Consider the following 24934-nt stretch of genomic DNA (forward strand, 5'->3'; position numbering starts at 1 on the left):
GTGTTAACTCTTCTCCACAAGGACTGAATGAGGGCAGGTAAAGATTCAGCTAAACATAAAATCTTAGTTCTAGATGGTAGTGCTGTATTAAACTCTAAGTCCCTAAGTGTTAAAAATTATCCATGGGCTGTATTTGACAGTCGAATAAGGGTAATAGCAGTGACCGAGGAAATCATGCTGCATTTTTGCTGAATAGCTTTAGGGCCAGAGTTAGAAGATTAGAGGTTGAGGGAATTATTTATGTTTAAAGACTCTAAAAGCTTTATTAAGTCAATTGGGTACAGATGCCAAAATGTTAACTAATATCCCAAAGGTGGCTTAAGAATTTTTTGTTCTTGCTATTAGGCTCCATCTGATTACAAAGAATTATTTTTAATAAACTAAGTGCCAATAGTAGGCCTAATATGCCGTCTCCTTGCACATGTTCATTAATCCTCACAGCAACCTTGCAAAATAGTATTAATTACATTTTACAGTTTTGGAACAAGACAGGGCAACTTGCCCAGAGTCTCCAGGCTTAAAAAATGGCAAAATTGAGATTCTAACAAAGTCTGCATTTCCCACTACATCTCGAAGCTTCCTGTTACTGTAGCTGTATGAAAGATGTTTGAAGGAGTTCATCTCTGAGGACTTTGCAGCCCTCTTGGCCCTATGAATGACTGACTCACTGTTCTGTCACATTTCAAATCCGACCCAGACCTTCGCGTCAGAGTTCTCTATCAATACACAGCCTAGCCTCATTTCATCCTGTGGTTAGAATCATAGACAGCTTTGCTTTAAAAGAGCAACAAGCATGCCACGAAAAAAATTTAAAAATCAATTCTATAGACGTTTCCTACAAAAAGTTTTCTAGAGTTTGTTAGTAATTACAAACAGCTCTCTGAAAAGCACTCACCTTCTCTCTTTGGGTTTTTGCCTTCTGCTGAATGTTTATTTGATCCCTACCACCAGCACCACATAACTGCATAATCTTTGCATGCTTACACTTACAGGGCAACCTCCCAAACCACTAAGCTGCCCTTCCGCAAGCATTTTGATCAAAAGGTATTATAGAGTTTGGTTTTAAGAACCTGAGCAGCCCCTTGCTTATTAAAAAGGAACATACATATGTGCAGACTTTCCAGATAAAACAAAAAATATGCACTTTGGCCTAAATTACACTCTAGTTTAAATTCTGGAATGTTGGTGTGAGGAGATGAAAGGCGGTTTCTTGTTGATTGTTTTTTTTTTTTAATATGGAGGGTGGAACAGAGGAAGGAAATGGGAAAAAAAAGTTGAATTATCCCAGTAATTTTCTAGGAGACTCAGCCTTAACCATTTTCAAAATGCAACAAGAAAAAAAAAGTTTCACTAACATCACTACGATATACATCTTTTGTGGGAAGTGTTTGAAGTTAACAAAAATGCAATTAAAACGGGGCCTGGAATCCCAAATTAGTAACCAGAATCTTTAGTAAATACACAAAGGCCACACCAATGGGCTAAACTTACTGAAGATCACCATTTGTGGCCCAGAAAATGTCTGTCCTCCCTCTGAGAGTTGTGTATTTCTTCTATAAAATAAGCGTGTCTAGAGACTCTCCCTGAGGAACTCTACAGATCCATGTATTAGAGTTCTGGGGCCCCACCCCCCTGCCTTGAGCACAGTCACCAAAAGGACTTTCCCCTTGGTTTACTCTGCTGCTTGTTTTTGAGCCCAGGGTGAAAAATTCTACTTTCTGAGTAACAGTGGGTGGAGGGAGGGCCAGCGATGACATCAAATCCTAGACGTCCCTCCTCCCCTCAGGAAGTAAAGTCCACTGGCAGGAGTGCCTAAACCGGATCTGCACTCCTCGGCTCTCACAATGCTCACTTGTTTTCACAGTGCAGCAAAACAAAATGCCTTAGAAAAAGTAACATTCTAGAAAACAGAATAATTTATTTTTCTTCCCAAATTGCCTCGTCTGTGGAGGATTCCTTTGCTGAAACACCGCATCAAAGGTAAGATGGACATGAGATCGTGTGTTGGGTTGGTTTTCTACGACGTCTTGGATGACCAGCATCTTTCTCCCCGTCCAGCCTGCTCACCAGATGGCCACTCCACACACCCTGCCAGCTCATTCTCCTTTCCTAAGAAACAGCCTGCCTTCAACCTGACGGGGAAATAATGAGTGCTGTACCCCTTCCTCGGAACAGTTCCATTTTCTTTTTGCTCTCTCTCTATATACGATTTATTTTACTGAATCATTTGTGAGAAAGTAGCCTAGTGATATTTCACTCCTGCATATTTTACAATGCATCCCATAAGAACAAGAACATTCTCATGCAGGACCCCAAGACCACCACCATCATACCTGAGAGATATATTCTCGGTATGGTATCCCCTATTGTACAGTGCATATTTCAATTTCCAATTGTCCTTTACACTTTTTTTTCCTCATCCAGGATCCATCATTCAAGGAACAGGTATTCATTTTCTTGTCATTTCTATTTAGTTCTTAGAATATTTACATTTAGCATGTGCCTTATAAAGGGAATTCCTCAACTCAAGGCTCTCCCTCCCTTTCTATTTCTCTAAAATCAAAAGCTCACCCAGCGGCCAGGAGGATGATGCATAGCTTCCCCAAGCAGTTGGCTTGCAGACCTGGGGGGAAGGACACCAAGCACAGTTCTAGGAGTGGCCACCCCACAATCATAGAGGTCGGGCTTTGCAGCTAACCGAGTCCTCAGTTACATCAGGCAGACTTCAAACGCAACGGGGTTGGAAGGCGGACGGTAATTACAGTACCAGTGGTTTTATACCACAGAGAAAAATAAAGTTTAAAAACTAGTTTGTCAACTGAATCAACTATGTCTTGGATTTGTCACAGGGATCTTCTGCATTTAAAACAGAGGGGGCATCATGCTGAAGAGGAAGGGGAAGGCCCGACCTTACACTAAAACCCTGGATGGAGGATGGGGATGGATGATTGTGTTTCATTTTTTTCTGGTAAGAATTTGCTTTCTGTCCCTTTTCCTACTATATGAAAGAGGGCTCTTTGGAGAAAGGTGCAGAGCTGCTTAAAAATAAGATCACTTAGAAAATCCCTGGCATTTGAGTTGGGGCGGGGGGGGGGGTGCAGAACAAGTCCAGCAATTATAAATAACAGCTGAAGTCAGAGGCCCCTGCTGAACCGAGGAGAAAGCTAAAAATGTCCATCCTCTGCTCTTCCTCCCTACCATTCCTTAAACCTAGAGAATGCTCCAGCCATGACCAGCAACTCTGCCTTGGCCACATGGCAATTAGGATTTGGGGCTACTCATACTTTGGACCATCCCAGAAGTAGCACTGGGAAGAGCTAAAAAGTGCTTTAGGGGTGGGTTCCCCAGCCTAGTAGCAATGCTGGCAGCAGCCCCCTTCACTGAGAGGGATAGGGGACATTTCCTCTCTGTTCAACCTGATGTCAACTTCCCAACTCATCCCCACTAACTATAACTTATGCTATTATTTCTGATGTTTCCAGAAATAGAAAAGGCTGTGGATTTTGAAATGGGAGGCTGATTTTTCTCCTTCATCCATAAGCAACTAGACTAGGCATTCCATTTTTAATTTTTTCTTTTCTTTTTTGAGACAGGGTCTTGCTCTACTGCCCAAGGCTGGAGTGCAGTGGTACAATCATAGCTCACTGCACCCTTGAACTCCTGGGCTCAAGCAGTCCTTCTACCTCAGCCTCCCAAGTAGGTAGGACTACAGGCATGTGCCACCACACCCAGCTAATTAAAAAAAAAAAATATATATATATATCTATATATAGATATATAGATATAGATATAGTAGAGATGGGGTCTTGCTGTGTTGCCGAGGCTGGTGGCATTCTGTTTTGTTTTTGTTTTTTTGAGACAGGGTCTCCCTCTGTTATCCTGGCTAGAGTGCAGTGGCATAATCATAGCTCACAGCAACCTCAAACTCCTGGGCTCAAGCGATCCTCCTGCCTCAGCCTCCTGAGTAGCTGGGACTACAGGCACATACTACCATGCCCAGCTAATTTTTCTATTCTGTAGAGACAGGGTCTCAGTATGTTGCTTAGCCTGGTCTCAAACTCTTGACCTCAAGTGATCCTCCTGCCCTGGCCTCTCTAAATGCTAGCAACACAGGTGTGAGCCACCATGCCTGGCTACATTTCTTTTTTTAAATTACCTTATTTCCCTCATCTTCCCAGGAGCTCCTGGGGTTGCTATGTGAGACAGGGGTCATCTGCTCATCAGCACACCCATTCTAGAATGCTGGTGAGTCCCATCACAGCTGTGCCCCAAACAGCTTTATAGAGTAGCCCCAGCCAGCTCCACAATTCTTAAGTATTTCCACATAAGTTCTATTAACTTTTGAAGTGTACTCACAAAAACACCCTTTTCCTCCTGACGCTTCTGCCCTCCTCAGCCCTACACACAGTAAGCAGCTCACAGGGAAGGGTACTGATGACTACTAGTAATCCTCTAGTCCACGATGTGGATAACTCAACTCTACAAACAGGACAGTGGGCAAACATGTCTCTTCTCTAGTGATAGAGAAGAACGTAGGGGCAGAGATCCCTAGCCAGGATTTATGTAATACAAAACTCCTAGCAAACAGAGGACTATTTGCTAAACATTAGCTTCATTACCAAAGAATGTGGAATCTCATTTTTTCCCTCAGATATGTTACTAAGAGAGAAACTAAGAATGCCATAAGTCTGAGAGCCCTTCCTGCAGCTGAACCAGCTCCCCAAATCATAAGCTTTGCCGAATGGGCTCTGTAGGTGAGGATCTCCAGTTCTGTGTTTTTCCCAAGTAACCACTCCTTACTTGTCCTATATTATCCTCTGAGGATGGGATGTTATTTACCAGTTTAGTTGCTAGTAGGTAAAACTACCTAATAACAAGATTAATAAACAATGTCCCATTTGGGGGGTATGATGCTGCTTATTAAAGCCAAAAATATACATATACTGGATCCTCAGAATGTTAACAACGAGCTCAGGGGCTGATCACCCACAGTTGTAATTTGGATGACTATATGCTTTTGTTTTCGTAAGAATTACAAGTGTTCTCCTGTATAATGGCTAAGCTCCTAAAAAGGTGACTGAAAAGTAACTGAATGTACTTTAAAGTAGGGAGCTCCCTACTTAAAAAAAAAAAAAAAAATTAAGGGATTAATTCTAACCAACTTACCACACTTTATAACTATTAATATGTATTTGTATGATTGCTTTCTATATTGTCTATCTCACTACACTGAATGTTCCATGGGGGCAGGTACCAAGTTTGCATTGCTCACCAGTACACACTCAATGCTGTAAGCCCAGCCCTAGGATATAGGCTGGAACGTAGTAGGCACTCAACAAATACCTATTGGTGGACAGTTGAATGAACTGATGGACACATTTATGAATAAACAAACAGAAGGGGGATAGGTGATGAAATAGGAGATAGGAAGCGGCCCTGTAAGACATGCTAAGAACATTGGTTATCTTGAGGCTATGAGGAGCTAACGAGAAAAATTAAGCAGGGGAGTGACGGGATCAGATTTGCATTTCAGAAATAGAGCTCTGGCTGCAGGGTGAATAATGGATTAGTGGGGCCCTAAATTAAGGCAGTAACAATGAGGACAGAGAGAAAACACAGACCTGAGCAATATCAAGGAGGTAGGCTTTTAAGACTCAGGAGTTAAATGTCAGGAAAAAAGAGGGAGTCAATCAGTCTTCGGTTGCTTGCTTGGGCAACTTGGATAATGAATGCCATTCACAGAGTTGGAAGACATAGGAAGGAGGGGAGAAAATTTGAAGATGGCTTTGAAGGTTTAATTTTGACACTCTGAGACTGAGGGTCTTGCAACATAGCCAATAATAAGTTCAACATACAGTCTGGGCGTCTGGAGCACAGGATCTGCATACTGAAATCTGTGTCACCAGTGTAGACAGTAGTTTGGACTTCGAGGCAGGGTAGGTAAAATCACCAGGGAGAGGGAGGAAGACTAGGACATAACCCTGGGAAAAATCAATGTCTAGGGGATGGGAGCCCACAGAGAAAACCAACAAACAGTCAGAGAAGTGGCAGTCCAGAAATGTAGTGTCACAGAAGCTTAAGGCAGAAATTTCGAAGAGAAAGTGATGAGCAGATGCTACTGAGAGGTCAAATAGGATAGGAATGACAATAGTCTATTGTTCTAGCAATGAAGAAGTCTCTGATAACCTTGATAAGAGCTGATACAGTGAAGTGGGTGGTGGTGGGAGGGCTTTTTCAGTGTAGTGGGATGAGAGGAAGTAGAGATACCTAATAGACTATTCTTTAAAGAAGCTTTGTCTGTGAAGGTCAGGAAGAACTAGAATGATACTGGAAAAGGGATGCAGGGTAGAAGGAAACTGGTATTAAATAAGAATGACTGGCAAAGTTCAAAATGGGCCACTGAGGCTTATCTAGTCCCCTTTCCCAAGACAATGATTAGAATGGTCTGGTGAGGGAGCTCTTACTGGGGGGTAGGAGAAGGCCTGATTAAGATATTCCTACCAGGTTCAACCCAATTAACTGCTTTTAAAGCCAAAAAGGAAATGAGGGGACTGGAGAAGTTCTAGGGTTTTTATTTTGGGCTGGGCCATTTACAACATCTGCTGTGGGCTCTAGTGAAGGAAGTGAAACCCACCCCACCAAGCTAGGTCAAAGGCGTGGGATTAGGAAGGATAATTCAGATTTATGTAGTCTGCTAAATTAGGGAAAACCTAGATCTTAGGAGAGATTTTTAATATCTGAGTCAAAACAGAAACAAAGTTGGAAGGTTTTAAGTTGAGGGAGGGGAGCATGGTAGATGCAAAGGCTCTACCCTTGGTGTTCTTGACACACAGACCCAGTTATTAGAGACAAATCAACCATTCACTGCTGCCACACCCAGATATCAGGGACAGACCAGAAAGGAAAGGTTCTGAACTCGAGGGACCTGAAGCAGCTAGCTAAATTCAGGTGGTTAAAAATATAGAGATCAGCATTCTCTAGACACCAGCACAAAACTCATGTCTACAGGAGAAAAAAAAAAAAAAAAGCTTATTTGACAGAACGGCACATTTAGTGTTTCTTTCTCATGAAGGACACATTCACCACTCTGTTTATTTTGTAATAAGGGAAACCAGTCTAGGTCATTTGGGATTTGTGCATAATTTTCTAGCCTGATTTCCTGCTAGAAATGCCTTGGAGGAAAATTATGGTTACCAATTGCCTGAATGGGGGCCTAATAAAAATGTCCTTTTCACTTTTGGATATATAGTCCTAGAGTCCACAGCATTGTTCATTCTAAATATTTTGTACTTTCCATAAAATCAGAATGGGAAAAAAACATAAGGGACTTCCTCACCACCCCAACTTTTGCAACCTCTGAACATCGTCACCAATTCTTGGTCCCGTGCCTTCAGACAAGAAATAATACTAGCCTGTAATGAGAGTCTAGTGATGGGCATGAAAAGGAGGGGAAGGTCTTGATGATTATTCAGAAGGTAGGGGCTGAGAAAACAAGGTGTCTAAGAGAAAGTATGTCTCTAACTCAGATGAGTGGGTGGATGGTACCAATAAAAAAATTGAAGATTTTTTGTGTAAGGGAAAGATGAGTTTAGGTTTGGACAAGTTGACCAGAGTTAGAAGGATATACTAGACAGTTATATAAGTCTGAAGTTCTTGCGATGGCAGAATGATAACATTAACAAAACCACAGTTAATTGGGTATTAAGTGCCAAATATTAAGTACCTTATCAGAATTTTCTCAATTGATCTTCACAAGCTGGGCACAGTAGCTCTTGCCTGTAATCCCAGCACTTTGGGAGGCTGAGCCAGGAGGATGACTTGAGGACAGGAGTTTAGACCAACCTGGGCAACACAGCGAGACTCCACTGCTACAAAAAATTTAAAAATTAGCCAGGCGTGGTGGCACATGCCTGTAGTCCCAGCTACTCAGGAGGCTGAGCCAGGTGGATGGCTTGAGCCTAAGAGTTTGAGGTTGCAGTGAGCTGTGACGGCACCACTGCACTCTAGCTCAGGTGACAGAGCGAGACCCTGTCTCAAAAAAAAATTTTTTTAAATCAATCTTCAGTCCTATGTATGAGCTAGGTAGTTATTTTCATTCTCCTCACTTTACAACTCCTAAGAAGTCATTTGCCCGAGGTATGCCCCACTGCAGAAAGCAGAGCCAGGATGCAAGCTAAGGCAGACTGATTGCAGAACCACACTCAGCTACATCACTGTATGTGTGGGCGGTAATTAAAACCCTGAGAGTGAATGATTGTCCAGGGAGCAGATATTAAGTGAGAAGAGTGCAGAACCGCAGGGGAAACATGCTTACCAGGTACGCAGAGAAAGTGAATCAGTGACAGGAAAGCTAAGGTTCCATGGTTCTTGGCAATGCAAGGCCAGGCTGAAAAGCGAAGGCTACTGAAACAAGGATAGGAAAAGGGGAAGCTAGGAAGCCCCAGGAGACAGCGAGCACACCTTGGCTCCAGAGCTTTGAGAATGAATGCAGACCCTGGTTAGGTTTAAGTTTCCGTTTCCCCACCTGACCCCTGCAAGGGATAAAGTTTGGCTGCTAAGCAAAAATGGAGGAAGAATAGCATTTAACTGTCCCCACGATGATCAGTATTCTAAGAAACAAGAGTTTTCTACAGAAAGAGAACCTGACCACAAAATGAGCGATTCTTAGTGGAGGGCGAGGGATTGTGCAGGGAAGGAGTGTTAAATGGCAAAAAGAAAAAGGTTGGGGCACTTGACATAACCATAAGATGACCATATATCCCAGTTAACCCTTGCTGTCCTGGCAAAATTAAGCGCTCCAATAAATTATAAGGTTACCCTATTTATATATCAGGTGAGGGAGGGTACTCAGCTCAAGAGCAGAGTTAAAGCAAAGCTAACCTAAGTTCTTATGGAATAATTCTTCCTATTTTGGACAAACGCTGTTCTCCCACAAAAGTAACTAGAATTAGCTGTCTATAGCAGACGCTATTTTAACAGGACAGTAGAGTAGTGGTTGGTCTAGAGTCAGCACATCTGGGTTCAAATCTCAGCTCAGTACCCCTAATCTTAGGCAACTGACCTCTTTAAACTTCAATTTCCTGATCTTTAATACAGTATTAACATGGCTATTCTGAAGCCTTGAAATGAGGATTAAATGCGATGCTTTCAGTTAAAGTGCTTAGCGACTCTAAAAGGAATGACCCCCCCCCCATAAAATGAGGATCAACCAATAAAGCAAACTGGTAAATACTAGCGAGCTGGGCGAATCCTAACCTCTCGCAGCTATAACCTCTTCTGTAATGGCTCACTCACCACCTGACTTGGACTGTGGTCTGCTTTGATTTAGGTAAATGTGTTTGTGATGGGGATGACCAAGACTTTTGCCATTTTTTTTGTGGTCTTTCAAGAAGTGTTTGAAGGCACCTCAGAGCAAACTGGCTGGATTGGATCCATCATGTCATCGCTTCGCTTTTCTGCAGGTATGAAGCTGGCAATCAGCTTGCTGTCCAAGGAGAAGAACCACAAAGGGCAACTCCAAGAAGACTCTTCTGTCAGTCATTCAAGACTGAAGTGTTGCTAAAATTCAGGTTCATTTATTACTATGTAATGCTAATAAAGTAAGGAATTAGTGTTTAGCCTCCACTTGACGTGGTAACTAAGTTGGGAAAATTGGGGTTCAAATAAAGGGAGTGGAAGAATTTATTTAATTCCATGATTCAAATTTTCATGTCTTATTTCTTCCCACAGTCTGGTAATGTTTTAATATAGGTTTAATGAGCCAGATCCTCAACCTGGAAGTCAGGCCATGAAGTTCTAGTCATCTGAGTATACTTAAAACATATAGAACCAATTTTTCATCGTTTAGTTTTATATGGTGGAGGGGCAAACTAGTGATTCAACCTTGTTCCAGTCATTGGTCAGAGGATGCAACCTCATTTTGTGGAGGTTTTATAATGCATTTCAATAAGCTTCTCCTTCAAACCTTACTTACAATCCACTTATGTTTCAAACTCACTCTCCTTCCAAAAAGCAAAATAGTTTGGGACCTGGTAAAATTACGAAATGCAATACAGGCTGGGTGCGGTGGCTCATGCCCGTAATCCTAGCACTCTGGGAGGCTGAGGTGGATGGATCATTTGCGCTCAGGAGTTTGAGAGCAGCCTGAGCAGGAGCAAGACCCCTTCTCTACTAAAATTAGAAAGAAATTAGCTGGACAACTAAAAATATATAGAAAAATTAGCCGGGCATGGTGGTGCATGCCTGTAGTCCCAGCTACTCGGGAGGCTGAGGCAGAAGGATGGCTTGAGCCCAGGAGTCTGAGGTTGCTGTGAGCTAGGCTGATGCCACGGCACTCACTCTAGCCTGGGCAACAAAGAGAGACTCTGTCTCAAAAAAAGAAAGAAAAGCAAAGCAAAGCAAAGCCCAGCCCAGCCCCTTTTTTTTTTTTTTAAGTATACATAATACTCCAAAGTAGAGTCCACTTCATTGATTTAAATTACACAACAGAGGTAAGGGATGCAAGAGCATATTTATCTAGGAGTTGCCTTTCTTTCTTCTCCTAAGGTCCCTTGGTTGCCATTATTTGTGACTTATTTGGTGAGAAAACTACCTCCATTCTTGGGACTTTCCTTGTTACTGGTGGATATCTGATCAGCAGCTGGGCTACAAGCATTCCCTTTCTTTGTGTGACGATGGGACTTTTGCCTGGTGAGTTCACCATAAATATGATTATAAAAGATGGAACAGGAACCTTCCCTTCTATTCTTGGGTCCAAAGGCCTAGTTGTATTATCTCAGATCCAGGAGAATATATCATCTGGTACCAAGCCACTTAATGTGAAAGTGATTATAATCTATTTTCTTTTAGGTTTGGGTTCTGCTTTCTTGTACCAAGCAGCTGCTGTGGTAATTACCAAATATTTCAAAAAACGACTGGCTCTTTCTACAGCTATTGCCCGTTCTGGGATGGGACTGACATTTCTCTTGGCACCCTTTACAAAATTCCTGATAGATCTGTACGACTGGACAGGTGGGTCATTCTGAATTTCTGAACTATCAACTCTGCAAGATTTAATGTTCGGCTCTTTCACTTTGATGACTGAAAAGTAAAGACTTTTAGAGCAATTGATTTCACAAGCTAGGAAATGAGCATGATTTCTGAAGTAAACATGCTCCTCTTCCTCAGAGAATACATAGCAGAAGAGATCCCGAACTACTTGCAGGCTTTGCCCGCTCACACAAGCAACTCAGAAATCACCACAGGGCTCAGTGTCTGAGGAGGTGGAGGGCACTGTGCAGCTGGAAGCGCCCTGCAGTGAAAGTGACACTCCTGCGGAAACAAGATTCCCCCCGCCCTCACCAAAGCACTCACTTTTCACATTTTTCCTTTAAGAAAAAAACGTGCATTTAAAAAATGCCTCCATCACACTCACTAAAATATAGAAAAAATACTTTGGTGAAAAGAGGATAATGTTCCTTCATATTCAATCCTTTACATACTGTCAACTAAATTTTCACAAATAAACCATTCATCCCACAATTTTCTTTGTACCTGAGATAACACTTGGATTAAAATAATCTTAAATTACTAGAATATACATATATGTACATGTATGCATGTGTGTGTATTCATATGCCTACTTCTATCTACATAAGTAGGTTTGTTGAGTCTTTCCTTTCCCAAATAAAACACTATTCAGTAGTCTCACGGTGAATGGGATCAGCTGACAAATCCATGACAGGATAACAGAGCCTATAGCCTATAGCTACCTTTGGACGCACCACACAAAAGTCACAACTTTTGTCAGGACGTGCTGAATTCAATCAACTATTCAGCTTTCTTTCAATGAAATTTTTTAAAATGTCACAGGATGAAAAGCTGTCTGTCCCCTCTTCTATACCTGTTTCCAAATGACTCCTTTCATCTAATTTTATATTTTTTGTACCTAAATCTATACCTTCACTTCAGGATATTTAAAATACCTACTTAAAACACACTGTACATTTTTTAATATGTGAAATACACTGCCCCCAAAAAACTTGCGTTTTTTTTTCCCCCTTTAGCACAAATAACAACCTCTCCTTCCATCCTGTCTATTGGTGCATTTTTCTGGTTTTCTATCTCCAAAGGACTCTGTTTTTACAGAGATACAGCAGTGTATACAGCTAACAATTAAGTCAAATTCAGGGGGCAAAGTAGTGTTTTCAAGAATTATTGGAGCCGGGCATGGTGGCTCATGCCTATAATCCTAGTACTTTGAGAGGACAAGGCGAGAGGACTGCTTGAGGTCAGGAGGCCAAGACCTGCCTGTGCAGCAGCTAGACCCTGTCCTTACAAAAAATAGAAAAATTAGCCAGGCATGGTGGCGCACCTGTAGTCCCAGCTCCTCAGGAGGCTGAGGCAGGAGCATTGCTTGAGCTCAGGAGTTTGAGGTTGTAGTGAGCTATGATCACGCTACTGCACTCAAGCCAGGACAACACAGCAAGACCCTGTCTCAAAAAAAAAATTATTGGACTATGGGGTAGGGTCTCTTCTGAGCCTATAAATACGAAGTAGTACTGTGAACTGAAAGGTTTAACTTAATTTCTCAAATTCTCTCCTCTATTTAGGTGCCCTTATATTATTTGGAGCTATCATACTGAATCTGGTGCCTTCCAGTATGCTCTTAAGACCCATCCATATCAAAAGTGAGAACAATTCTGACATTAAAGATAAAGGTGGCAGTTTGTCTGCAAGTGATCCAGAGGCACCATGTGGGACAGAAACAACAAACTACAATGAGACACAAGAATCTACCATCAAAGACAGTACTGTGCAGAAGGCTGGACAACCTGGTAAAAGTTTAATGGCCTCACAAAATCAAAGTGAAGAGTTGAACAATGGGCCTAACAGGAAAAGACTGTTATTAATAAGTAATGAAGAAAGTTATGAGAAAAAGGCTGTTTTGTGGAGCTGCAAACAAAAACTCTTTGATATTTCTCTCTTTAGGAATCCTTTCTTCTACATATTTACCTGGTCTTTTCTCCTCAGTCAGTTAGCATATTTTATCCCTACCTTTCACCTGGTAGCCAGAGCCAAAACACTGGACATTGACATCATGGATGCCTCCTACCTTGTTTCTGTAGCTGGTAAGAAAATCCACTTTAACTTCCTACCCAAAAGGAAAAATGAACTTGATTTTACAAAATTTTATTAGAAAGCTGAAGAAAAATGACAATAAAAGAGGAGTTGTGGGAGGACAAATCTTTTGAAGCTAGGCAGAGCACCTGGGCATTTCCCTGAATACATCTCTATCACTGCACCTTGCACACAGGCTCCCTTGCTGGACAGCAGACCCTAAACCGTCTTACTTATCTTCACATATCAGCGCCTGACATAACAGACATCAATTATTTGTGGGATAAATGCTGAATTTCAAAAAGCTGATGCTCAATGCCAACAGCCACTCCAGGAAACAGAAAACCCCAGGTAGACAGCATAGTGCAGTGGTTGAAAGGATTGGCTCTGGAACTAGACTTTCCTGGTTCAAGTTCCTGCTCTGTATTTCCTAGCTGTGTGACCTTCAGCAAGTTACTTTCCCTCTCTGTGCCTCAATTTCCTAATCTGTAATATAGGGATAATGGCACCTACCCTCGTAACGTTGTCAGGATTAAAAAAAAAATACATATAGAGTTTCAATGATGTAATATTAATATTTATAGCTAAGTATTTTCCCCCTTGAACCCATAGTAAGACAGATAAATATGACTCTTAAGGCAAGTCACTCATGAATTGGCTGATATTTAAAATAAATTAGAATGTACATTAAAAACAATCATTTTAGTTGAATAGTCATAAAAATGTTTGGAGACAGAATGCTTGATCCAGAAGATATAGATTCTCTCAACTGACAAAATAGGGAGTCCAAAAAAATTAAGAGAGGAGATGGAACTGGTTTGCTCTAATTATCTGGAAATGCTCAGAAGCTCAACATTAATTTTTCTCTAATTTCTTGAAAAAAAAAATGAATTTACCAAACTCTTACAAAACACCACACCTGGTTTCAATGGTTCCAACTGTAAAGATACTCTGCTTTAGTCAAATAAAGCTTGTGTACACAAGACAAAGACACAGGGCTAAACTGACTTTTTTCACTAAAATGTCTGGTAGTATCAATTTATATCAGGTTAGGGCTATAAAATGGGACCAAAAAAACATACTAAAGTCTTAATATGTATTCCAGGAGGTAACTGTAAAAATAGACATAGAAATGATAGCATGCATTTTTTATTCCTTTTTTTAATGGAGCAATTTATGTTTGAACCACATAAAAAATTAAAAGAACAAAACAACTGAACTCATGCTACCCTCAATGAAAATCTTTCAGCCTTTAACTGCTACATTAGCTTACAGTAGGATAAAGGGTAAGAGTGCTCTGTTATCATGAAACTAAGTGAAAAGTGTGGTTCTTAAATTTTATTCAAGCTACACCATAGCTCCAATGTTCAAAATATGATCTTCCATTTCCAGACTTCCAACATATTTTCAAATTAAGCATAATGACCTTTAAAGAAAGACTTAATTCCTAGAGCTTCATATGCAATTATGAATCCCAACATCTATTTTTTTAACACATGATTTTATTATTTATACTTCTATATTCTACCATATGCCTTTCCTAAGACACTGACCTAAGGGTCTACAATCCTCTAGAAAGCTCACTTTCTCACCTGCAGGACCTATTAGAGGAAGAGACTGCCTGGCCTCCAGAGCCCAGGGTCCTCTGTAACCAGGGATTCCCAGTTTGGTGGCATGAGCTCTCCAAACACAGAAAACACACCTGGCAACTTGATGTGTCTTCTACCCAACCCTAGAAAAGCCTTTTGGGGTATTTTATTAAATATGTTTGGAGTAGGTAAATAAATGATAGAGCCTATTGACAGACAAATGAAACTTTTTTTTCTCACATATCCTGGCCTCAGGATGAGGTTATGTTACTTGGGAAAAGATGTCTATGCATTCATATTTTTCCAATTGGGTAGGAAAATGAAATTAGGACTTCATAAGACTTTTTCAATACTGTTCCAGGTATCATTGAGACAGTCAGTCAGATTATTTCTGGATGGGTTGCTGACCAAAACTGGATCAAGAAGTACCATTACCACAAGTCTTACCTCATCCTCTGTGGCATCACTAACCTGCTTGCTCCTTTAGCCACCACATTTCCACTGCTTATGACCTATACCGTCTTCTTTGCCATTTTTGCTGGTGGTTACCTGGCACTGATACTTCCTGTACTGGTAAGTAGATGCACTCATTAGCATTGTTAAACCATTTAATAAAAGTATTAGTAACAACCTCCCCAAAACAGAATACATACTTTAAAAAAAAATCATACCAAATGCCTCTGAAACCTATAGCTATATCCTGTTCAGTTATTCATCTCACCTTGAGGGGTAGTTTGGTGAGAACTATCCACATGGGACAGGAAAGAAATAAAAGCAAAAAAGGGATCAGCAGGATTTCACTTTGCTTATAAGTCTCCCAAAACATTAGGCTTGTGTTCACCCCAGAAATGGCTCCTTCTAAGACACAATCTTAAAGAGTTCTCTAAGAACTCTTAAAGAGAAAAATGGATTTCCTGGCCAGTATGGTTTCTTTCTTGCTGCAATTATTGCCTTGGTCCTGTGTACTTCGATAAGGACATTGTTTTTTATCTCCTCTCGATTTTTACCCCAAATTGACTTAAAGTCCTGAACCCAAATAGAACTTAAATACTTACACAAACACTTCTGTGTCCTGGGAACCCTTTGGAACCCCATGGATTCTTCTTAGAACCATGTGCTCAACATGTTGAAAAAGAATCCCTGGGAAACTTCTGCTCTCAAATCAATACTAGCATAACTGCTACAGGATACCATATGAGGCTTGGGCAGAAAAATCAAACTTCCTAAAGCTGAAATCAACTCCTTGCAGTATCTGATTTCTTACAAACCAATGGCCATTACTTAGCAACAGGCAGATTCAAGAATGCCATCACTGTCAGCTCATATTATAAATACTATTTTTAAATAGTGAAAATCAACAAGATTTGGGGGGGGGGGGAAATAATCCCTGAACCACCAAAAACAAATTTTTTTTTTTTTTTTGGCGACAGGTCTCACTCTTTTGCCGTGGCTAGAGTGCCATGGCGTCAGCCTAGCTCACAGCAACCTCAAACTCCTGGGCTCAAGCAATCCTTCTGCCTCAGCCTTCCGAGTCGCTGGGACTACAGGCATGTGCCACTATGCCTGGCTAATTTTTTCTCTATATATTTAGTTGTCCAGATAATTTTTTTCTATTTTTCAGGAGAGATGGGGTCTCGCTCTTGCTCAGGCTGGTTTCAAACTCCTGACTTCGAGCAATCCTCCCAGAGTGCTAGTATTATAGGCATGAGCCACCGTGCCCAGCCAAAAAATTTTTTAAAAAATGAAAACAGGCCGGGCGCGGTGGCTCACGCCTGTAATCCTAGCACTCTGGGAGGCCGAGGCGGGTGGATCGCTCGAGGTCAGGAGTTCGAGACCAGCCTGAGCAAGAGTGAGACCCCGTCTCTACTAAAAATAGAAAGAAATTATATGGACAACTAAAATATATATATACAAAAAATTAGCCGGGCATGGTAGCGCATGCCTGTAGTCCCAGCTACTCGGGAGGCTGAGGCAGTAGGATCGCTTAAGCCCAGGAGTTTGAGGTTGCTGTGAGCTAGACTGACGCCACGGCACTCACTTCAGCCCGGGCAACAGAGTGAGACTCTGTCTCAAAAAAAAAAAAAAAAAAAAAAATGAAAACAAAAATCCAGTGTTCCTGACTGATAAATTGAAAATACTGCTTACCTAGCAAAGTTACTATTCCCTATCTGACCTCCACTCTCTTTCATAATATTGGGGGAAAAGGCCATCCAAATCAGCTCAGAAGTCAAACTGTTCAGTTTGAGATGATATAAACAGTATTTATCATTTTTAGGAATAGGTCTCTATAGAATTTCACCCTTAATAATGGCTAACTCTGAATTTTAATTCCTACAGGTTGACCTGTCTATAAATTCTACAGTACACAGTTTTTTGGGACTGGCTAGTTTCTTTGCTGGGATGGCTATCCTTGCTGGACCACCTGTAGCAGGTATCAGCTTTGCCACATTCTGAGCAAATTGTAATAGCAAAAAAAGTAAACACTGATCCAAGATTACTAGTTAACATATGATGACAGTATCAGGTTAAAAGAAATTGGTATTTTTGCCTTTCCTATACCTACTCTCACTCCATCACCAATACAGGAAAATCAGAAGGTTGTTAATTCAACAGACGTGCCAGAGTTTTATTAGAATCTCAAAGACCCATGCTTTAAAAAAAGAAAAACTAGCATCTTGTATCTAAACAGGAATCACTTTTACAGAGCTTGAAAGTTGCAAGCCTAATATCTTTGTTCTTCTCATGTGCCATACAGATGGTTCAGGGATGCCTAGTATCTGTTCTGTTCAAAGAGGAATAAAGGCCCTTCCCGTTCTATCTATACCAATGGTGGGAAGATACTTGGCCTAAAGGCTAGAGTCTCTGTGGAGAGGCTATCTGGGGCCAGTGGAAAACATTATATATAAGTACAGTAAATATTGGGAGAGTTCTGATTATGTAAGTCAACTTTAAGACTGAAGTGTAGTTTTACACTCACTTTTTACCTAACTGGTCATTTACTCTTTTGCTTTTTAGACTTTTGCTTCTTTTAGTCCTGAAGTGAGACAGAGAAGGGATCCAATCTTGCCCTCCTATCATTTTTTACAAACTAAATTTTAAAACGATGTTAAATTTATACCTCCCCTTAAGACTTAGAAAAGGAAAATATTAAAAGAAAAAGAATATAAACAGGATAACAAGAAGTATTACTGGGAAGAAAAACATCACTATTTGAGATTCAATTTAGGCATACTTATTCTAAAGGAAAAATGCATACAACTATCCAACTGTCTTATGTGCATTTAGGAACACACCTCTTCCCGTGTTGTCTGTTAGCCTACACTTCAATACCTGGAAAGCAGAACAGAATTTTAAAGTTGAGCCAAGAACTGTTACATAGGGACTGGTAAAAGAAGGGCAAATACCAGAGGTACCTACTCTATGGCTAGTACCCAGGCCAGTGAGATACAGAAAACAGAGCTCAAATATAATTTGCTGATGCATTTTTTTCAATCTGATCCTTCTTCACTAGCTGTCTCAATGGTGCCTTGGCACTTTTCAAGCCTATTAGGCCAAAAGTACAGGGAAGTAACAAATATCAGCCACCAAATACCTTATTCAAATGATAAAGGCAAGTAATAAAACTATAACATGTTTAATGTTCTGTATGTTTTCGTATACTTGTTAAAATAAAATGTTTATAAAGAGTTCAATATATGAGAAGGCAAGTTTTGTAAGGACCATTACTTGAAAAGATAAAGTTATAGGTATATATGTGAGTTTTGAAATCAATTTGTTGGGGTATGATCTTTTTTATTTTTTTTTTTAATAAAAAAGGATAGACTACAACAGAGATTAGAAAACAGAATACATCATTTTATTGTGAAGCTTTTAGTTCATACACACACCCCTATGTAATGTAAAATATATGAGTATAAAATATTTCTGTCAATTAGTAAAAAAAAAAAAAAAAAAGTTTACAAGCCTTTATTACCCAAAGGCCAAAACACCCTAGCACTATATGTGAGGATAAAGAGAGCTCATGATAATTTTATGTACTGATTCTGAGAATATTACTTAGGCAATCATAAATTGTGTAAGTTCTACAAAAATGTCAAAGGAAGTAATAAGGCTGTTGCTGAAAGCTCATGTATAGATTTTTAGTCTGGGAGGTGCTCACAGTATCTTAAACAAGATTATGATAATAATTCAGTTTAATTCATTCTCTATATCATAATCTTTCATTGACTGCAACATTGTGCTGCTAAGCATCCTGTTGAAGAAAGAAATTTCAGGAGAGCTTTCTCTGTAAAATAGCAAAGAGGACTTTACAAAGGCCATTAGATTTGTTCCTAACTTCTAACTCCTACAGCAACTACCCAAGAAACATCACAAATGTTGATTTACAGATCAACTCAGTTCTCAACAGGAGTGCGCAGTTACATTACCGTCTTTAGCTTTAACTAAATCCAAAGGCTTACTGGTGATACAATATTAAATTCTCAACCACACTTAGATCTTTAGAACTGTATGAGATTCTCATGTTTTACTTACCTGGATCTGTCATTACCAAACTGCAAAGTTGAAATTCCTATAAAAGATTACAGGCATTTTTAATTAAAGAATCTAACAAACAGTAATTATTTCACAATAATCCTCAGTCATAATACGTTAAAAATGATAACATCCATTACATGAACAATATTTCTCTCCTTCCTGTATGGAAATGAAAAAGAAAAAAGTTCTATACAACATATTTTAGTAATTCAAGGAAAGAAAAAAGCAAAGGAAATCCACAGGTTATCATGTAACTGTTTTTTCTTTAAGTATACAATTTTTTAAAAATGTAAATAGAGCATATGGGCAATTAAATTATTTATATACCATTCTCAATCATGAATGTAAGAAATATGGTAGCAACGACATTCTTTATCAGATTTTTGCTGCGACTGACAGGGATTGAAAGGATGAAAGTTAAAACCTACCTCCCTACACCCAGGTACCTTCTCAGTAAAGCACCACTCCATCCCACAGTCCCTTCTATCCCTCACTTTCCAATACTCAGTGACAAATTCAATTTTATATAATAATATAGCCTGCATTAGACTAGGTCAGCTTTAGGGTTGCTCTAGGTTCCTTGACCAGGGTGGTCAGCAAACCTAAGTGTAAGTCAAATGTCACGGCCCATCCAAACCCAACTGCTGCTTTTTGCTGGTACACAGCATCCAAAACTACGCACTGGCACCAAGATGGAAGCCTGGGAAGAATGTGGAAAAATGAAAAGTGTTGATATTTTAACACATTATTATTATTTCTCATAGAACTCTGTTAACAGAAGTAAACCTGCAGAAAACCATATAAATATAAAAACAGTGCCTTGGGCAGAAAAGCAATATATACTATCATATTCTCCAACGTACAAGTCAGATGTAAACTACTTACGTGAAATTCCTAATCTTGCATCCAAAGCATTTGACATGTAAGTTCAAAATGCTAAAGACTCAGTTTCATTTAAAAATAAAACTACCAAGGGCCCATATTAGCTCCCTATGAAAATAAAACAAAACTGAATGCAGCTCCCCTCTTCTCCATATGCTCCCCATTCCCCACTGACAAATGCATACATCATGCTAACACACACACACATATATTTACTTAAATCAATTACAAGTATCTTCTGAAAAGTCCCTTAAAACACCGTTAAGTAATTATTTGATTATAACTCAGTATTCATTCAATAATTATCAAGCAACTTATTAGCATAGCACTCTGTCAGATGCTATCTGGGACACAGAGAAGACAAAAGTTACTGTCTTAAAGTTCTCAACATAGCTCACTGGGCCATGTCATGGCACTCACTCTGCCACATACACTGCCAGAACTTCATATGAAGGACAACAGTCTAGAATCTCTAAAACTGATAATTATTACAATCTGCATTCTTCTTCCACTTCATTAATTGAAAATTTGATTAAGCTGCTGTAACCCCATCACTCCATTTTCTTACCTTTAATTGAAGACATTTTGAGCTATAAGATAATAATAGCCTTAAAAAGTTGAAGTTTAACTAAATTAAGCAGGTATTTCACAAAAGTGATTTTTTCCCCCCCAACAAACCCTAGGAAAACCATTTCTAATTCTGAATAGCTGTAAGTCAATTGTACTCCAGAATAAGTTAAAGTTAACTAGCTCCTAAAGAAGTGCCTCTCTCTTTCTATCGTTATTATTTACCAATCTCACATCTCATCAGAAATACCATGGAGTGAAACTGGTAATTTTACACCAACTCTATTCATGCTTTATAGAAAAAGACAATAGCTAAAATGGAAATTTATCCCTCTAAACTAGTCTTTGTCCCATCAACACAGATAAGACATCTCATGAAATGACCGGTCATTCTCTATTCCATCCTCACTTTACATACAATATTAAACAAAAATTCCATCTGGTCCTTGCTCCATCTTTTACCAACTATGACCTCTTACAGGCAAAGATATAAGAAAATGCTTTGGACTAATAATTTAAAAGAAAATGTTATTAAATAATAAAAATTTTACCGTGCATAAGAATCAACTGAGTGTCATCCAGGATGAAGTATGCTTAAGGGAAGCCAATGAATCTTCATTATTAACATGCATCTCAAATGAATCTGATGCGGGTAGTCTGGAGACACTGAGGAAATGCTTACAGAGGTCCTCAGCTTAGTAAGTCTGCATCAGTTGCCAGTTTTCTTGTCAGAGCCTTGGCTACATACAGTAATACTCAGCATGGAGTGAACACTCAGATGCTTGCATATCATCCTGGATTGTAGCTGGTAATGAATCTCATCTTTCTCTTTCACGATGCTTTTGCTATGACCATAAAGGAATCTAGTCTTTTGAATGTCAACTAATATTTGTGCATCCATTTAAAATGGTAAGAATACAGTGGCTTCTACTATACCAACAATAATTTCTTTTAAAAATATTTACTTAGAAGCATTAAACTGTTTAGGGTAGTAAGTGTATCTAATTATAGATTTTTTTATACTGCTACCAAAAAAAATAGAGGCCCAATAAAAATCAGACCAAATATACAATCTTCTTTTACTATCACTGGTAGAGAAAAGGCTAGTTATTCCCACCAAAAAGAGTAGATGTCTTGATAGTAATGAAGCTCAAAATTTTACCTAGTAGCCTCTTAAATCTAAGCTTGATTATGACAGCTAATACTTGCATAAGTTAAACAATATGATATAGTTCTGCATCCTACATTTGACCTCATATTTGCTATTATTAATATAAACAGCATCTTAAAACTCCTCAACTGCATGTGCTGATCCAATGCTACAGAACGCAACTGCCATGCTACTGAATGGCAATGGGATCTTAATTAGAATTTTTAAAAAAATACTAATATCTCAATTATCAAATATGATTGGGAGAAATGATTTAAAACAATTATTTCATATAGATTTTATTTAATCTAATTGTGCATGGAAATAGTTCTAAAACATGCTAAATGATTCTCTGTCCTGATAAGAAAATATATTAAATACAGTTATGAGTCACTTAAAGACAGAGATATATTGAGAAATTTGCTGTCGGATTAATTTTGTAGTTGTATGAACATCACAGAGTATACTTACACAGACCTAGACAGTATAGCCTACTACACACCTAAGCTATATGGTATAGCCTATTGCTCCAAGGCTACAAACCTGTACAGCATGTTACTGTACTGAATACTATAGGCAACTGTAAGTATTTGTGTATCAAAACATATCTAAAGATGAAAAGGTACAAAAGTAAAAAAATACAGCATTGAAATCTCATGTGGGACCACTGTCATAGATGTGGTCAGTCTGTCCTTGACTAAAACATCCTTATGTGGTGCATGATTGTATATTTCAATACTTAATGTTTTAGCACTGTGTTGGTGGAACTAAGGCAAGACTAACAAGGGATGGGTGAGGGGGAACTGCTGCCTTCCACTCTTTCCTTGCTAGAAACTTCTAAAAGAGTTCAGAAATTAGTCACTTATTTCTTAGAGATCTATAGGTCAACCACAATCAACATAATATAAAGGCTTGTCCTAGTTAGTTTCACTCACTTCTAACTTAACTCCAAGAAATATTTGAGGTCACTGATCAAACAAGAAGTCAATAAGTAAAAAGCAACTTAAAGTTAGTTGAATTTAAGAGGCTATAAAGCATTCCAATCATTTATATTTTACATTATTAAAATATAGTTATTAAAACAAAAACTAAGTCTATATCAGATCTCAATAAGAGAACAAAGAAGAGAGAACCAAACCATAAAAAAAAGAAAGGTATATTCTACACATCCCATGAGGTATCATGAGCTAATACAGAAAGGAAAATAAAAAAGTACAATGTAAAGTTTGATGAGCAGATATTTTCATCTATTTTGTTTGTGGGTATACCCCCACAACGCGGACCTGTGCTGACACACAGCCCTAAAATTTTCTGAGTAAGTGATCAGACATAATATATATAATATTCTAGAGAAGAACTTCTCAAAGTGAGATCAGTGGACCCCAGAGGTCCCTGAGATCCTTTAGGAAGTCCACAAGACCAAAACTATTGTTATAATAATGCTAAGACATTATTTGCTTTTTTCAGTGTTGACTTTCGCAACAACGTTTAAGTGCTAGTGCCTTAACACAAATATTCTTTGCCACCATACACTCAGTTTAAAAAAAAAAAAAAAAGTTTCACTTAAGAAGCTCTAATATGTGCCATTAGCCAAAAGATTTTGAGTACCCTGTCACTTCTGCTATAAAAAAGCATTTAGATTTCAGAGGGAACTAGTCATTTGTTTAAACCCACTTGATCAGTCAGTTCCTTTTCATATAGTCTCAGAGCCCCCTGCACCTTCCCTTCACAGCACCTATCACAAGTGAATAATTTATGTGGTTGATACCTATCTCCCCACTCAACTGTAAGCTCTGTGAGGTCATGGACCATGTCTGTTCTGGCTCATTATTGTATCCTCAGCACTTAACATATTGCCAAGAACACAGTAAGTACTCAAATATTTGTTCAGTGAAGGGAAGAACAAGATAATCAGTTCTCTCACTTTTTCTTTGGAAAATGGTAATTCATGATTATATTCTTTGTAAAAATAGTGGTCCTCTAATATTATTCATTGTAACATGAAATAGTGTATGTCCCTAATTTTCTCCAACTTCTATTACAAGATTGGAGATGAAGTCTGAGTCCACAATGACTTTTTCATGGGGTTAAGTCCCTAACTCAGGTGGAACTGATTCAACCTTATCAATGAAAAATAAGACAAATAAGAAGCTTGACTACCTTTCTAATGGGTCAAATACAGATAGGTATGTACAAGGGGCTGCTTCCTTTGAGAAGGCGTTCATGGCTGAGAATTACTAATGAAAAGATTTGCTTCACTAATAAAAATTGTTCCTCCCTTCCAGGCTGGTTATATGATTACACCCAGACATACACCGGTTCTTTCTACTTCTCTGGCATATGCTATCTCTTGTCTTCAGTTTCCTTTTTTTTTGTACCATTGGCTGAGAGATGGAAAAACAGTCTCACCGGAAAGAAAGAGCACTGCAATCAAGAGAGTTTAACAAAAGAAAATCTAAACTAATTAAGTCACTGGAAACAAAAGCTTGGAATAAAAGTTTCCTCATTTGTAAAATGAGAAGGTAAACCAAATAAGTTTTTAAGGTTCATTCTTGCTTTGGCATTCTGAGGAATGTCTAATTGGTAGTAAGACAAAAGTAATGGCAACTTAAATTGTTAGTATTTAATCAAATAGGCTAAAATTTTAATCAGTTGAAGCAGCTACCTTAGGTATTAAATGAAAATCAGAATGTACTACAATAAATTAATCCAAACTCTCAAATGTGACTTGGTAACCCAGTCACTAAAATATATGAAGATGGAAAACCGCTTTTATTAATTTAAAGAAATAGGCTGGGCGCGGTGGCACACGCCTGTAATCCTAGCACTCTGGGAGGCCGAGGCGGGTGGATCGCTCGAGGTCAGGAGTTCAAGACCAGCCTGAGCAAGAGTGAGACCCCGTCTCTACTAAAAATAGAAAGAAATTATATGGACAACTAAAATATATATATATACAAAAAAAAATTAGCCGGGCATGGTGGCGCATGCCTGTAGTCCCAGCTACTCGGTAGGCTGAGGCAGTAGGATCGCTTAAGCCCAGGAGTTTGAGGTTGCTGTGAGCTAGACTGACGCCACAGCACTCACTCTAGCCTAGGCAACAGAGTGAGACTCT

General features: G+C 39.2%; 1 protein-coding gene across 1 annotated transcript; it reads left to right on the top strand.

Moving 5' to 3' along the window:
- Positions 1–2881: 2881 nt before the first annotated feature.
- On the top strand, positions 2882–24210 carry SLC16A4 (solute carrier family 16 member 4). The gene is given in 8 exon segments (XM_069479010.1): positions 2882–2968; positions 9329–9461; positions 10546–10689; positions 10849–11010; positions 15049–15260; positions 17025–17118; positions 24108–24155; positions 24158–24210. Coding segments are annotated over 8 exon segments (933 nt in total).
- The last annotated feature ends 724 nt before the right edge of the window (positions 24211–24934 follow it).

Source organism: Eulemur rufifrons, chromosome 8 (genome assembly GCF_041146395.1).
Source record: "Eulemur rufifrons isolate Redbay chromosome 8, OSU_ERuf_1, whole genome shotgun sequence".
Taxonomy (NCBI): Eukaryota; Metazoa; Chordata; class Mammalia; order Primates; family Lemuridae; genus Eulemur; species Eulemur rufifrons.